Below are 17,191 nucleotides of genomic sequence, written 5' to 3' on the forward strand. Positions count from 1 at the left end.
AAAACCAACACGTTTCCGTAAGGTATATAAAAAAGCCCTTATTTTGTATTTGATTCTAAGAATGGAATAGTTATTCCATGCTGGGAATCATGGGGATTGCCCCACTATAATGAGCATGCCATAACTCAGTTTTTCTTTTGACATCCAATGCACTTTCTCAAATATATTCCAATTTTGAAATCTCTGTCAAGTGTCAAATCGCATAGTGAACAGTGCATGACGGTACATTACAGAACAGCCTCTCGAGGAGATAAGAGCCACTTGTGGGTTATGTTAGTTCTTATATTCACACCTCTGGTACATATCTCACGTGGTCTGCAATAAAATAAGCGTTTATCACATGGCGATTACACATTTTTTTAAACCCTCGGAACCATAATTGGCCAGTTGAATTTACAAAACAAATGTTACGTTTCGATTTAAAGCTTTCGTGACTGCAATGATTCATCTTCTTTGGTTCTTTCGGTAAAGTCACGTAGAATGAGAATAAAATAATAAATTGATAAAATAAAATAACACAATAATATTCTCACGACGTTTCGGCCACAACACAAGCGGCCTTCATCAGGTGAAGGGACGAGACTGTCTGATGAAGGCCGCTTGTGTTGTGGCCGAAACGTCGTGAGAATACTATTGTGTTATTTTATTTTATCAATTTATTATTTTATTCTCATTCTACGTGACTTTACCGAAAGAACCAAAGAAAATGTTACGTTTCCGGTCGTTTTTTGGTAAAACAGACTGAGACCATATACTCACTCCACTTGAAAATCCTGGTTCAATAACGTGTCATTTCCATTTACTTGAATGCAGGAGCACTGTACTCAGCCGCCCTGGTGCCTGAGCGCTCTGGTATGAGCCACACAATCACCTTTGTCTCATGCTCATTCATATCCGCAGCTGCAGTTCAACAGAGTTTTGATTTAGGACCCAGATCTCAAATTAGTACCATGTAATTAACATTCAGCACATAGTTCTGGTGTATTTGTCCGATTAAGGATGGGGGGAAATACTTCTGGTGTACGCAACACGAATTCATCGTGGAATGTCATACAATGCCGCTGTCAAAAAGTTTTGCTGTGGAAATAAACAGCTCTCCTTCTTGTGCACGTTGTCTCTGGCTGGTCGGCTGGGGTATGAGCCCCAAACAGAATTGATTTTATTTGTACTTCAGCTGGAACATGTTTCCCACTTCAACGTGCCATCATGTATTGCTTCACCACACCCACGCAAAATGGGTGCGTATCATCTCAAGCTCCCCGCCTTGCTGGATAACGAATCACATTTGCAGAAAAACGATGAATGCACTGCAACACACTGGCAGATGAATGCACTGCAACACACTGGCAAATCATTGTAAGATTGTATTGGATAAGAATACGGTACATCAGCCGTAATGTGTGATGACGATGGTGGTGGCACTGATACAATTTTTATGCATGTGACAACATACTTTTATTGTTATAAGTTTATGTATTTAACTCAAGACATCAGGATAAGTCTCATTTGCAAGTGAGCCGGGTCATCACATCGTCAGGAACAAAAGTACAGTGGTGAAGCAAACATAAATCACGTGGGTATAAAATAAAATAAATTACGACGTTTCGGGCGCAACACAAGCGTTCGTCTACGGGTGGAACGTGACTTTACCGAAAGAACCAAACAGTATGGATTCCTGCAGTCACAAAAGCTTCAAATCAAGATCAAACATAAATCGTGACAAAAATAACTGTCAAAAAAAAACTGCACAACATAAATATATTTAAAATATAATACATCCACTGTAGCGTAAGTTGGCTCGGGCAGATTGTTGATAGTAATCACATAATTAATTACAATAAAGTTATAGAAACATTAAATATATGGCGATGTATAAAAACCATTGGAAGAAACTTCACGGTAGAGGTTCATGGAGTTGACGCTTAATAATATCGTGACGAATACACACACCAGTTTGTTTAAATAAACATATACTGTTGGCATTGCAGCAGCAAGGGAATTCTCAAGACATATTTAAACCACACCACTAGTTCGTGCTTAGCTGTACCGTACAGAACAAATATACAGGATATATATTCATTCTTTCAAGGCCAAAGTGTAAATGACGCATGCGTTCAGTTTTAATTTGCGTTGTTCATGGCGCATATGTGCACCACCACCTCTGTCCACCACCAACGCAGGCAGCATCATCATCATCACTGGATTCATTGAACCAATCAATGAATCCAGTGGGGGTGATGATGAGAAACCAGTCATTTCTTGGCATTCACGTCGACCGACTCCGGGAAACAACCCAACCCTACGACACACACGCAGAACGAGTCGAGAGAGAGGAGGAGGTGGAGGAGGAGTAGTGCCAGGGCACGCCTCACACACACATACAATTCTGTCCCACAGCGGGTTTGTCTGCTGCAGCTGCGTTTGGCGTTCAGGTTCCTGAGGAGCGGCACACGGCCAACGCGAAAACGCCACCGACGATGTTTCGGAACGCGCAGCAGCAGCTCCTGCTGCCTCTGTCCGTTTGCGTCCTGGGTCTCGTTGGTGAGTACAGGACAACTCTCTCGCCGGCGTGAAGAAGGGCGTGAAGGGGTGGTTTCGGGCTCTCGCCTGTAGGTTCGTGTCGTTGATGAGTTTTTGACTTGAAGCATTTGGGGGTGGGGGGGGAATCATTTCCCATGTTGTGGTGTCACGACGTTTGCCTCTCGAGAGCGACTGTCGAAGTGAACGTTGCTATCTGCTGTAAGGTCTACAGCATACGCTTTCTGACAAAGTGAAATTAACGGGTTATGTTTTAAGATAATGTGTTATAAAAAAAAAAACTAAAGAGATTTTTTTTCAGAGATTTTTTTTTTCACTGTAATGAAGGAAATACGATCCCCATGTGCATATTGATGCGTACGTACAGGAATCATGTTTCTGGATGGTGGTTTAGCACGCACTTCCGGGACACGTCGCAAGCCAGGTTCGATCTCCGGGCGCGGCATTTGAAACAATTTCAAACTTTTATGAAGTTCCCCAAGCTGCCGCTACCCGCTCTGCCGCATGGTGGCACAAAGCAAATCGCAAGCGAATTCGGCAGGTAGCCGTGCGGTGGAGGGTACACAATGTGGGGTGCTCGACTCCAAAAGCGCTCGGAAAGACGCCGAGAGCGCGTGCAAAGCGGAGGCCAAAATCGAACTTTGAGAAGCTGCAGCTCCTGACTTAGAGCTTTCGCGACTGCAGGAATTCACGTGCTTTGGGTCCTTCGGTAAAGTCACGTAGATGGGAGGTTCAAGGGAAATAACAATCGTTTGCGTTGTGATCGAAACGTCTTAGTTATTTTTTTTAAAATTGTATTTTAAGGGGCCGTCCATAAATGACGTCACGCACCTAGGGGGGGGAGGGGTCAGACTTTGTGACGATGTGTGACGAGGAGGGAGGGGGGTTTGAGAAATGTGACGTCACATCAAAATGCGCAACTTTAAATAAATACAGACAACACGTTCTACTTAATTAAATAGACTTTTTAATAAACGTCTTATCCTACAACATCAGAGTGCAGCGCCACATTAAATACGCACTACAATGACAATAGTTTAAAGCGATTTGAAGCATGTTTTATTTTTAAATGGAAATATGTTTTTTTTGTTCGGCTGGCTGCGCTTTAGCATCATCGCCGTCACATCATTATCATCGCCGTCACATCATCATCGTCGCCGTCACATCATTATCATCATCGTCGCCGTCACATCATCATCATCGCCGTCACTTCATCATCATCACCATCGCCGTCACATCATCATCATCGCCGTCACATCATCATCATCATCACCGTCGCCGTCACATCATCATCATCATCGGGCCGGCCAGTGGTGATGATGTGATGGGCAATGGAGGGAATGTGCCCAGGATCGCATTTGGGGATGGAGTGCTGAAATCAGATTGTGTGCGGTTTGGAGAGCCCTTTATCCAGCAGTGGATTGACCATGGTTCTGATGACGTTTAATAGTGAAAGTTTTGTCATTTGTCTACATTATTCAATGTGTGTCATCTCACAAAGGGATTTGGTGAGTTATTCAGGAAGTCAGTTCAGAGAGAACACCCCCCCCCCCCACACAATTTACGCTGGTTATGCAGAAATTCTACTTTTTTAGGGAAGTTAACCAGAAAACAAGAGGAAAGAGGTCTCATTTACAAAGGGAGAACTGGTGAAAATGGTATAAAATGCATAAAAGGAAGATGCCCTGCAGTGAGAAGACATTTTGTATATGATTTAAAGTGAGTGCGTATTTGAGTGCGTTATGCACACGCATATATAGGCAACAGGAAAACACCTGCTGATTTTGTACGTTTGCCCGCTGAAAAAGAAATGATCAGTCTATAATTTTAATGGTAGGTTTATTTGAACAGTGAGAGACAGAATAACAGCAAAAAAATCCAGAAAAACGCATGTCAAAAATGTTATAAATTGATTTGCATTTTAATGAGAGAAATAAGTATTTGACCCCTCTGCAAAATATGACTTAGTACTTGGTGACAAAACCCTTGTTGATGTGTCTTGTAGTTGGCCACCAGGTTTGCACACATCTCAGGAGGGATTTTGTCCCACTCCTCTTTGCAGATCTTCTCCAAGTCATTAAGGTTTCGAGGCTGACGTTTGGCAACTCGAACCTTCAGCTCCCTCCACAGATTTTCTATGGGATTAAGGTCTGGAGACTGGCTAGGCCACTCCAGGACCTTAATGTGCTTCTTGAGCCACTCCTTTGTTGCCTTTGCCGTGTGTTTTGGGTCATTGTCATGCTGGAATACCCATCCACAACCCATTTTCAATGCCCTGGCTGAGGGAAGGAGGTTCTCACCCAAGATTTGATGGTACACGGCCCCGTCCATAATCCCTTTGATGCGGTGAAGTTGTCCTGTCCCCTTAGCAGAAAAACACCCCCAAAGCATAATGTTTCCACCTCCATGTTTGACGGTGGGGACGGTGTTCTTGGGGTCATAGGCAGCATTCCTCCTCCTCCAAACACGGCGAGTTTAGTAGATGCCAAAGAGCTCCATTTTGGCTTCATCTGACCCACAACACTTTCACCCAGTTGTTCTCTGAATCAATCAGATGTTCATTGGCAAACTTCAGACGGGCATGTATATGTGCTTTCTTGAGCAGGGGGACCTTGCGGGCGCTGCAGGATTTCAGTCCTTCACGGCGTAGTGTGTTATCAATTGTTTTCTTGGTGACTTTGGTCCCAGCTGCCTTGAGATCATTGACAAGATCCTCCCGTGTAGTTCTGGGCTGATTCCTCACCCTTCTCGTGATCATTACAACTCCACGAGGTGAGATCTTGCATGGAGCCCCAGGCCGAGGGAGATTGACAGTTCTTTTGTGTTTCTTTAGTGCGCGCTAAAGCGGATCCCTCCCCTCTACGCAACTGGAAAATCCAGTTTAATCGTCCGTGTTTGGTGACCTTTATTAGACCCCTTTTAGAATAAGGTCAAAGCGAAGTTATTTTCTCGGCGAATATAAATACGCCGTGCACATTCGTTGTAGCGTTGCAGTGTGTGGCAATGACCCTTAACAAAGGGACACAGTACATGAAGAATAATAAGCGTCGAGTGGAAGGGGATTCCTCCCACCTTTAATTTGTACTGTGGAAGTGAAATGTTCAAACCATGCCTCTGAAGAGGCAATGGATTGTGCATCACTTTTGCACAACACGTGCCACTCCCAAGTTAAATAACTCATTAAGTGGAGCCATTTGTGAAGTATCATGCTGGTGCAAAGCCTAAGGTAATTAAACTTGCTGTGTGTGGAGTATTGCAGTTTATAACAAACAAACAAAAATCGTACCGCTTCCTGCATTTGTGGAATTCTTCAAGTGCAATTGGAAACTCCACTGCAGAAACGCGCCGAAATCCGCTGTGAAATTAAGTTTTGTACGGGCATGTTTGATTTTACTCGGTCTCTAGAAGCCTAAGGGAATGTTTCGTTACTGTATCATGGATTGAAAAAAAACCGGAAATGAATTCTGAAACCAATTTGTTCTTGCCCAACTTCTCATTGTAAAAGTGAGTTGCTATGTCGTAATGAATGGGCAACCATCAACCTCGTTAGTAATGACGTCCGTCTATGTGCCCCCCCGGGGGATCTAGCTGCGGTAAATACTGTCCTCAGAACACGAGGCGACAACTGAGTTTACTTGTCAACCTATTATCAGTGCCCTACTTTATTACACACCAATCCACACCTTATCGGTCACCCCGTGGTGCCCTTATAAATCTCAACGTTCATCCTACAACGTCCCATCACAAGGGAGAAACAAACAAATAAAAACATTTTTGCCCGTATTGAAACGGCTGTCCGCCGTACGGACCTGAAAACCCAATTTCCCTGTACAAGAATACAGGGTAAACCGTATGGGTTGACAACTATGGAGTTTAGATGCAGCGGCAGGTGTTGGCGTGGTTACCTCGTGGTAGATGCTGTCTTTACAAGTTTAATGTCCACACATCTTGTGGTGCCAAGACGGGCTGTTTTTTTCGTGGCATCGCTGAGGTCAAATGGCACCCGTTTCAACGGCAAGTAACGCGTTGTGGTCTTCCCTGGCTGGGGAACGTCTTCTCCAGTTTCAGCTGCAATCACCACTGCATGTATGTATGTTGAACTTCTTTCGCACCGTACGTAGCCAACCGTGCTAAAACCAAAACACGTTTTTTTAAGTGCTATGAAGAAGGATAATTGCCCCAAATTGTATATTTTTCATGTTAAGGCCACAGCGCTATTGACGAATGCGTTGAGGTTTTTATTATTCTTACTGGAACACCGCTGCCAATGCAGTATCACTCCATAATATGCCTGTTACAAGTTGGTAAAGGTGCAGCCGTGCAATTGCCTGCTCACGCCTCTGCTGGTATGAAGGGCCTACACTGGAGGGAGCTCTAGACAGCCCCTCTGGAGTGTGATTGGTCTACTCTACCACACCAGCCTGATGTCTTGAAATAGGTTGGGGTGCCGACTCTTTTCTCCAATGCATGCGACCTGCGGATTAACTGTTGTATCCATTTGCGGGCTGTGTGTCGGTGTCAAGATTCCATCACTTGATTTCTTGCTTGGATTTCCGGTTGAAGGTGTTACTTCTCTGAGATGCTATCGCAATAAATTATCTATTACATGAAATTTTGATTTAAAGCTTTCGTGACTGCAAGGATTCATATTCTTGGTTCTTTCGGTAAAGTCACGTAGAAGGGAAACAATAAAATAATACATTTGAAATTTTCTTGTTGTGGTTTTCACACCTGATGATGATTGCTTGTGTTGCGGTCGAAACGTTGTGAGAATTTTATTGTTTTATATTTTTATTATTTTATTGTTTCCCTTTTACCTGACTTTACCGAAAGAACCAAGAATATATATTACTTTATTTCTAATACTAGGTTGTTGGGGGGCACCTGCGTCACCCCCCAACAACCTAGTATTGATATTCTTAGTTTTTTCGGTAAAGTCACGTTGAAGAGAAACAACAAAATAACAAAATATATATAAAACAATAAAAAACAATAAAAAACAATAATTCAGTAGGCTCACATGCCATTGACTTTTCCAAGACGGAGGTTCTTTGTAAGCCATCTGGCTTCCATGAGAGATTCGTTCATGAGGCTATCCACATATACAAGCACAGAGACAATTTCAACCGAGAAGATGGATTCTATCTTAGCAATCATTGGAAAGATTTAATAAATCATTTCAGTTCTTGATTGATTGTTCACGCTTACAGTGGCTTTCAGACAGCATACATTATAAAAAATTTCGTCTCCCCCCTCCTCTTTTCAAAAAAATAGATGGACTAGTCCTGGGCAAACTGCCAATCGCTGCGCGTGACGCCAACGTTTTTTAAATAAATAAATAAATGTGCCGTTTTAAAAATAAATGTATGCAAACCGACACACCTGATGATGACCGTTTGAGTTATGGTCGAAACGTCGTGAGAATTTTTTATTGTTTTATATATATTTTGTTATTTTGTTGTTTCTCTTCAACGTGACTTTACCGAAAAAACTAAGAATATGAATTACTGCAGTCACGAAAGCTTTAAATCAAAATTTTACCTAGTATTGATTATAGAAAGATAGATAAAGTTGTACGCTTACCAACGTAATGGAACGTCTGTTCCTGCGACTTGTTGATTGTGATAGCGTATGCGGGGAGAATGGGAAATTGTCGTCGCAAAACAAATGGCAAAGTCGTGTCGGTGGTGGCCAAGTGGATTCTGGGAATCAACACCGAATCGCGTCGTTCTCTCTCTGTCAAGCGTTCATCATAGACAGATAGAGAAAGTTGTTTATATACAAATATTATTTTACATCTGGAAGACTTAATTGAAAACGACATTTCGTGTTAATCTTCTCTCGTTGAGTCGATGGCCTTGCTGGGGGTTCGGTTCAATGCGGACTTTCACCTGTTTGGGATTGTGGGATCGAGTTAAGGCGACACGGAGCTGCTGGCCATGCGAGAAGACCGCCGTCAGCAGATCGATTCCAACGTTATCGAACTTCTGTCCCTGACAGACGTCGTTCATGCATGGGGTGCGTAAGTATTCAGCGCCCCTGAATGAAAACGACTGGAAGTGCAGCGTTCATCATATTCATCACAGATAAAGTTGGGCGTTTATATGGTTTAATAATTGAATACTGTACATCTCTCTTTGTCTCTCTGTAAGAAAATAAAATGTATATGTTTTAGTCTAACGACTCATGGGCTTTCCCAATCAATGTTATCCACCGACATCTGTTTCAACAAGCTCTGGGCTAGTTTTGACATTCAGTCAGGCTTGTTAACAAAAAATACGAATTAGGTGCCAGACACTAATGGTGAGGGAACTCCATTTTGAAGATGGGGCCCTGTTTAACACGAAAACATCCAATAAGGAATTAAATTCAATTGCTTGTTACTTTGTAAGTTTGTACATTTGGTCATATACTATCCTCTTACGAAGGCTAAACATTCTGCAACGACATTCATAATCAGCCATGATCAATCCACTGCTGGATGAAGGCCTCCCCATGCCGCCTCCACTTCTCACGATCCCGCAGTGCGGCACCTGCACATCAACCGATCTCATCGCTCGATCTGCACGGTGGACATACCCTTGGACACGTTCCATTCTTCTGCTGCTGCCGTTATTATTCTTATCCATCGTCCCTTCCAGCGACGTGTCCTGCTCAAGCCCGCTTACCTGTCTCAATAGATATAATGATTTTGTTAACCAACGTACGTTCTCTAATCCATAGTTTCCGCTTTCTGCCTCTTTAATTCCAGGCATGCGTCTCTCAATGTTTTTTTTGCCATTACACTAAGAACCTGGAATGTTCCTGACAGGTGTGGCCTGGGGGGATGGCAACTGCCTGGCTCATCAGACGGAGAGTGGGTTTTACATCCCTGAGATTCCGTGCATCTGGCCAACCTTCTGCTGCGGTGACTGCAATGGTGTCTACTGCTGCATCTCTAACAGCCTGCGCATCAGTGACTTTCATCAGCAGATCTGCAACATGTTCCACATGAGGTTTGTTAGCGCTGTACGTGAGATCGCAATACAACTTCTTGACAGTTTGTGCCGTTGTATACACAACGCAGCATTAACCAATAATGTTGCCGATGGCACTTTACTATTTTTTTGTGATACTGCGTTTGAAATTGTGCTTCAGCACAAATAACAAAAACGCAACACATTTTACAATATAGGTGAGCCTTCTACGGAACATATAAAGAAGGGTCATTACCAAAACGTTACAAATGACAAATAATTCATGCATATTTTGACTTATTTTATTTTGGGTTGAGTTTTAAGATTTTGATATGCAGCACATTGTGCCAAATCCAACTCATTGGGGGACTTGACCGATATGCGAATATGTCGAAAGGCCCGATATGTGAACATCTATTGAAAATTACAGTTACACCGTGCATAAATAAGCTGACTTGATAAAAGTAAAAGAGCAGACTGCTTCAATGCTTTACCAAGCAAATTTATGAAAAGTTAAAAATAACATTACTGATTGTGCATAGGTTGAAATTGTGAACATCCAATGACAAAGATCCCTTATACAGCCTTAACAGACTGTTGGGGCAAGCGCTGTTAGCAAGCACCTATGAAGGACGGCACAGCACACGAGAGAGGGTGGGTGGCCAGCACCATGCCCGTCCGCCTTTGTTTCTCTAGTGGCGATGTTTACACACCGCACTAGGTACTCATTTGAGGTTGAGTCGACCTTGGAGAAGCCCACACCCACCAGGACCGGTTCAGTATATTTGTCACCGTTGTTGGCCGTGAGCGGGAATCGAACTCGGGTCTGCCGAGTTCGTAGCGTAGGACGCTAACCCCCTAGACTATCGCTCCCCAACCACATACTGACAGCCACAACTACACAAATAATGAACTGGGTGGGGGGCAGTTAATTGGACAGGGTGGATGTGTGACAGTCAGATAACATGCGACGTCCTATGGGGCCGTCCATAAATGACGTCACGCGATTTTGGACGATTTTTGACCCCCCCCCCTCCGCCTCGTCACACGGCGTCACAAAAAGTCAGACCCCCCCCCCTCAAATATGACGTCATAAAGCTTTGCCCTCCCCAAAAAATTTAACATGCTTCAAATCGCTTTAAACTATTGTCATTGCAGTGCTTTTTTAATGTGGCGCTGCACTCTGATGTTGTAGGAGAAAACGTTTATTAAAAAGTCTATTTAATTAAGTAGAACGTGTTGTCTATATTTAAAGTTGCGCATTTTGATGTGACGTCACATTTCTCAAACCCCCACCCCCCCCTCGTCACTCATCGTCACAAATGTCTGACCCCCCCCCTCCCCCGCCCCCTAGGTGCGTGACGTCATTTATGGACGGCCCCTGTATTTAAAAACACATTTTTTTTAAAATCGTATTTCAATCGGAACCCAGTACAGAGCATAAATCGCTACGTAGGGAGGAGGTATAGAAACTCGGCGGACACACGTCCCAGACGCAGTGCACACCTGAGTTTTAGAGAAGGTGGCGGAGGTTCGCTCGCAGCCCACACCGAGTGGGGATTGCGAGCTGGATAACGTGTGTCCTGCAGTTTATTTGTTGAAACACAAGGAAAGGAGTAGTGACACAGACGTGGCTCACATTGGGCAAATTCTAGAAACAACCCTCTCATTAACCCACAGTGATGTTAATATTCCTCCACCAGGTGGCTCGGTGATAGAGCGAGCGGCTTGCAGTCGGAAGGTTACGAGTTCACATTCTGTAAGGGGGGGGGGGGGGGAGTTACTCAGTCCATCGTCCAGAAATGATACAATAAACATCATTTTGTGGGTAAGTCAACGCTGGTTGTCAAACGTAAAGACTCGCCCCCCCCCGCCATAGGAATGTGGAATGTTCACGAGTGCCAATAAACACGAGATGAGCAGCACCTCATTGCTCATCGCCTTCACTTTTATTTCTTCTCCCAAGACCGAACGTGTTCATGGGCATCATGGGGGGAGTCGGAGTCCTGTTGCTGTTGCTGGTGGTCCTCATCTGCTGCCGCTGCTGCTCTTGTTGCTACTATTACCGCCACCGGCAGCAATCCTACACACACGTGCACAGTAAGACCACCCCCCCCCCCCCCCTCCGATGCATCTTCTTCCGTGACCATAGGGGAACCAGAATTTCTTCAAGCCCAGGAATGGTTCACGAGACGCTTGCCGGCCCGGGTTCATCTCCCCCTCCTCCTCCCACCGTTGATGAACTGCGAGCCTCGTGCTGCATGACCAATGGAGGGCAAGCGCGAGCCGTATTGTCCCACAGCTTCAAAAGCTGCGTGGCTCTGTGGATTGGGTTCCTCCCAGTGACAAGACTGAAGACTGGGACAAAAAAATCGGGCCAGGCATTTTTAAACAAACCGGCCCAAATTCGGGCTATGGGAAATCATTTATTAAAATGTTTAAATGGGTTGTGAGACAAACTGTACTCTCGTAGCTAGATTTTCGATGTCACTTAGTGGCGTGGTTTTTGCCGCGCGATCTCACTGACCCATTTGGGCTGGTCCAAAAAACAGATGGGCCGCCGGGGAGTCTCTGGGGCTGCCGAATCTGGGACTCGATGCCAACTGAGAGCGTAAAAAAGCAATGAAGCGTACACATTAGAGGCAGTGAAATATTTTAAACAAAAAACAAGTATATATATTTTTTACTCTGATCACATTTGCAATTTGCCCACAGCCCACCGGCCCTGGAAATTGACCGGCCCACCGAGAATTTGCCCGATGGACTGCTGCCCTATGGCTTGTCCGGCTCCATCACTCAAAACCCCCTCCCACTCGATGTATTTATTTAAATACGGTTTAACATAAATTTAACACGGAGGCTTTCGTGACCAATTTTCCAGTATTGGACCTTAAAAGGAAGGGGGTGGGGAGGTGACCCAATCAATGTGCATCCATAATGGAGCAGGGAGTGGCAGGAAGTGGTACTTAGAGGTTAATGTAAAAAAAACTATTATGAATTAATCTTTAACATATGCTTGGATTCAATTATGATAGTCTTAGCAATCACCTATTGTACGTGTACATATTTGCCATGTTTGTATTTAATTATAAAAGCCGTGCACCTCCTTGGGATTGGTCCCTCCCCCTGCATCCCACCTACCCCCTCGTGCCATTGTTATATTTTCTAATGCATTCTGGGGTTAGCTTACACGATCCCAGGCAATAATCTATTCCGTTTGTCACTTTCTTCCATCTACATTTTTTGTTAATGAAAAAAACACAGTCTTGAAGTTGACCTTAGCGAGAGATACCATTGACTGGGTGTCCCTTCTGTACTAACCTTGTGACCTCACAACTGGTTCTGAGGGCAGCCCGTGTTGAACCGTGCAGCTCCATTCGTTTAGGGGACCACGCAAGCCCGAAAAAACATTATTCGTCTGCTAGGACTGGTAACTTCACATTGTGAATCGCGCGCCAGACACGCTTGCCAGGTTCCGTACACTAGATCAGTTTTCATCCGAGTGGTCATGGGAACATTGCATCATCCTCCCCGCCTCCTGATTGGCTGGAGGTTGGGATCACGTCGACTTGAAAAATATTCAATATAAAGAGATCGCTCACCGACAAAATAACTATTTACTTTTGATTTACCTTAGACAATTTAATGATTTAAAAAATGGATGAATTTTTGAACCTTGTGTTTTTAACACGAACAAAATGTTGTGGATTTGCTCTCCAACACACCGGTGTGCTGTACTAGTAACGAATTGGCATGTTCTGTTTACGTGACAAACCTTTACTAATTGGCTGTGTCGGGTGGTGGTGGGTTTAACGAAAACTTATATCTAACCCAAAAAAACCTATATTGCGGATGATATTGGTCGTGAAAGTCTACGGTTTAGACTGAATACTATTTTCAACTTGCAAAGGGCACAAGTATTTACCCGCCCTTGAAGAGAACAACTAAAAGGTGTGAAGAACAGTAGCCAGGTGGTGAGCCAGTGCCAAATTCCTCCCCAAGCTCTGCTGTCCTCTATATATTAAGATGTTATTGACCAATTAATGAGTACGTGTGGGAGGAAACATTCCACCTGCGCGACAGGGCAACACTATCCCGTACAGCTGGAACAGGTGGAGTCCATATTCTTTGTTTTTTTTACATTTTTAATTTTTATTATTATTTTCTATCTACGTGACTTTACTAAAATAACCAAAGAATATGAATTCCTGCAGTCACGAAAGTTTTAAATCAGGTGGAGTCCATATTTGCTGTACTGCCTTCTCTTAGCGAGGCAGAGCATGGCATCTAGACGCTCATGGGGAGGTCCACCAATCCTCGCCTCCACAGTGCCGGATTACAGAAATTGCATAGCCGCCACCACCAGAATTTTAACATGCCTAGTTGAAGCAAAACGTGAGGATAAGGATTTGTATTTACTGTATTGCATTGAAATGGCTCAACAACTTGAAGCGCCTTGCATCACACGTCATCTCAACTATTTCATTGCCCTGCTGCAGACTATTCACTGGAATCCCCAGTGGCAGCTGTCTCTGTTAGACACAAGGTGTACGCAGCGCCTGCCTTAAGACTAGCAAAGCTCGCCAGCAGGGGGTGATGTTGCTCTGTTTTTTTATTCTCAGTTTAATAGTTTGTGAGTAATGAATCGACGTGCTGCAGATTTGCACAACGACGCAACCGCTTTCTTGTTCCCTGTGTGCAGTCCAAGAGCCTCATAACGGAGAGGTGTTTCCAGGGAACCAGACTCTCTATCCCCACCAGCCCGCCTACTACATTCCCCCCAATGCCAACTATGGGCAGTACCCTCACCCTCCGCCTCCTGCCCCCGCGGCCGGACATCCTGCAAGACAGTGGCAAGGCTGAGCCCAGAGAGGCTATGCGACGGGGGGTGGGGGCGGCCTGGTACGAACGTGGATGCAGCAGGTGGGTTTTTTGCTCCAATGCATTTTCACTTGCTTTCCCCACGCAGTAATCCTTTTTCCGCTCCGAGACATCTGCAAGATGCAGGGGGTGGGGTGTCTCGTTCACCGCTGAATGTCCGGAACCTGCAAGCGGTTCAGCGTTAATTTTATTTGGAGAGGCATAGCGCCGTTGTTTTTAAAGACGTACTCACCGCAGATAACTTCTATAATAGCCGGTGCCAAACTGTGCCATGTGCCCTCCCGCATGGCCTTGTTAAATGTTCTTCTGATTCCAGAACGGGATCGTACGTGAAAGGGTTAAGCAGTACCTGAACTTTAAAGAGGAAAAAAAAAGGGGAAAACCTAATGGGGCAGCCCTACAAATTCTTGCTCATGCCATTACTGGTGGAAGCCTCTACACAGAGAGGGTGCTCGAGAGTGTCCTCTGGTGGATGCCTCGACACAAAGAGGGTGCTCGATAGGTTTGTTTGGCCGACGCTGCCATGCTGGGCAAACGTCTGGGAAGAGGTGGGAGTTCTCGCACTTTACCCCACCACACGGGACCTGCTAATGGACTGACCGATGTACCCATTTACACTACTGGGCGGACAGAGGCAGGGAAGATTTAAGGAACTTTGCCCCATCGTTTCAACTGCTGAGCCGAGTAATTGAACCGAGGACATCTGGATTGCAAGCCCCGGTGTGCTGCTAACCATTACAACCACTGCAGCATCTGCTACAATCTGAGCATTGCTTTAATCGTGATCCTAAATGCATTTATTGAATTCAAATTATTATCTTTACACACAGGACATTTTTTTTGGAAGGCCTACATTTGTATCCATCCTATTCGGTTTAAATATTTTGCACTTGTTCAAACCAAAAAAATGTGATTTCAAAACTCCGTAACAATGCAATATCGCAAACACCTCACTTTTAAGTTTCAGTCTCCAAAGATCAATAAGATTTTTGGAGAGAAACGTTTCCCCCTGTATACCGTAAAAACGTAGACACACCACCTGTCACAATACTTCCACCCAATAATTAAAAACACTCGTGTTCTTAATGAGCCACAATGAACCTTTATACTGGTAGGAACGAAGTTGTAAACTGAGTGTACCAGCCTGCAATAGATTAATGTGTCCGTCCGTCCCCTTTCAATACTTTAACGAAGTGATATCTCGTGCTGTTGGGTGTAAAATCAGCAATAGACAGCGCAGAGACTTGATATGTCTTATTGTACCCTACATTTGGAAGTCACATTATCTCATTTGCGAACTTCTACCAGCCCACCCTGCAGGGACCTGTTTAAAGAGAGTCATATGCTCAAGGTGCCTTATTGTAATATTGTTTAAAACCACAGGCGGAGTTTGACTTCTGTATTTGGGAGGTAACGGTTCGCTTTGTCCCTCCCATTAGGAATCGCGGGTGCACAAAATGTATTTATTTTTCATCTTCATTGTAAACGACTGAAAATAAATTAATAAGTGCTGCCTCCCCCCCCGCCCCCAAAAACTCCACCCATGTTTAAACCGCATGCAAATTTGTATGTGAGAGAGAGAGAGAGCTGCTTTGCAGGGAGCTGGGAGGGTCAGGTAAATGCTAACACTTGTACAAATACGTTTCTGAAGTCACCTGCGTGACTGTGGAAAGCAATGAACACAATTTGGATGAATTGTCGGTCATTTGTTGTTCTTTTCTTGGAAGCCAGAATGTAACGTGCTCGCAAATAAAAACAACCTCCTTGGGAGGCACAACGCGTGCCCTGCATTCGGAGAGACACCGGCTTGAGATCGTTGCAAATGCCGCCGTATGTTTGTCTGATGGCTGACGTTCTCGTTGTATTCCATTTTACCCACAGGTCAGTAGCCTGGCTCACCTGCTCAAGAAAGCACGGAGAGACGAAAGCAGAAGGGCTCAAGCAGATGTTGCTATTGTACATAGTCCACGAAATGGGTATACTTTAAATCTTTCGCCTTGCGAATAATAATAATTCTATATTGATTTGAAGCTTTCGTGACTGCAGGAATCCATACTCTTTGGTTCTTTCGGTAAAGTCACCAAGTGGGTATAAAATAAAATAAATCACGGCGTTTCGGGCTTTCCCACCTGATGACGGACGCTTGTGTTGCGTTTCAAACGTCGTGATTAATTTTATTTTATACCTACGTGACTTTACCGAAAGAACCAAAGAGTAATAATTCTATATACAGCACTCTATTATACTCTGTCCTGCCAGCAGATGGCAGCACAATCTTTCAGTTTTTTTGTGTTTTTTTTAAGTAGGCCATAATAGGAACTGATCGGTGTTCTAACATTGAAAAAAACGTTTGTGGTCCTAATTTCTTTGCACGATAAGCTATTCAAAAGAATAACGTAAGATGTTTTAACTTTAACATTGTGGGCATTTTAAACCAAAACAACGTTTCAATGCCTCTGGTCATACAGATAATTAAGATATTCGGTCTCAGCACGTGCTTATCCAGAGATGAATGCGAGTGGTACGGCACAGACGTGTATGTTCAACCTCTTTCGCACTGTACGTAGCCAGCCGTGTCAATTGGAGGTGCGGGAAAGGACAACAAACTAAGAAAGACAACTCACACAGTACAATTGAACATAATATTTCATATGCAATGTTTTACATGTGTTGCTGTTTGCTAGCAATAGGTCGGCGTGGGGATATCGTTTCAATAAAAGTTTGACAAAAAGGAACCTTTTTTTCCGCTTAAATGTTGAGATTCATGGGGGTGGACAGCCAGAAGTCTTAGCATGGCTGGCATGGGCCTTGGCTCT

General features: G+C 44.2%; 1 protein-coding gene across 1 annotated transcript; it reads left to right on the forward strand.

Moving 5' to 3' along the window:
• The first annotated feature begins 2,303 nt into the window (after positions 1–2,303).
• LOC116949343 (protein shisa-4-like) lies at positions 2,304–16,770 on the forward strand. The gene is made up of 5 exons (XM_032966542.2): positions 2,304–2,541; positions 9,350–9,533; positions 11,461–11,594; positions 14,197–14,417; positions 16,257–16,770. Exons 1-4 carry the CDS (start codon positions 2,478–2,480, stop codon positions 14,355–14,357), a joined length of 543 nt encoding a protein of 180 aa, XP_032822433.2. The 5' UTR covers positions 2,304–2,477; the 3' UTR covers positions 14,358–14,417; positions 16,257–16,770.
• Positions 16,771–17,191: the final 421 nt, after the last annotated feature.

Source organism: Petromyzon marinus, chromosome 36 (assembly GCF_048934315.1).
Source record: "Petromyzon marinus isolate PM22_M1 ecotype Great Lakes invasive population chromosome 36, UKy_Petmar_22M1.pri1.0, whole genome shotgun sequence".
In the NCBI taxonomy this organism is placed as follows: domain Eukaryota; kingdom Metazoa; phylum Chordata; class Hyperoartia; order Petromyzontiformes; family Petromyzontidae; genus Petromyzon; species Petromyzon marinus.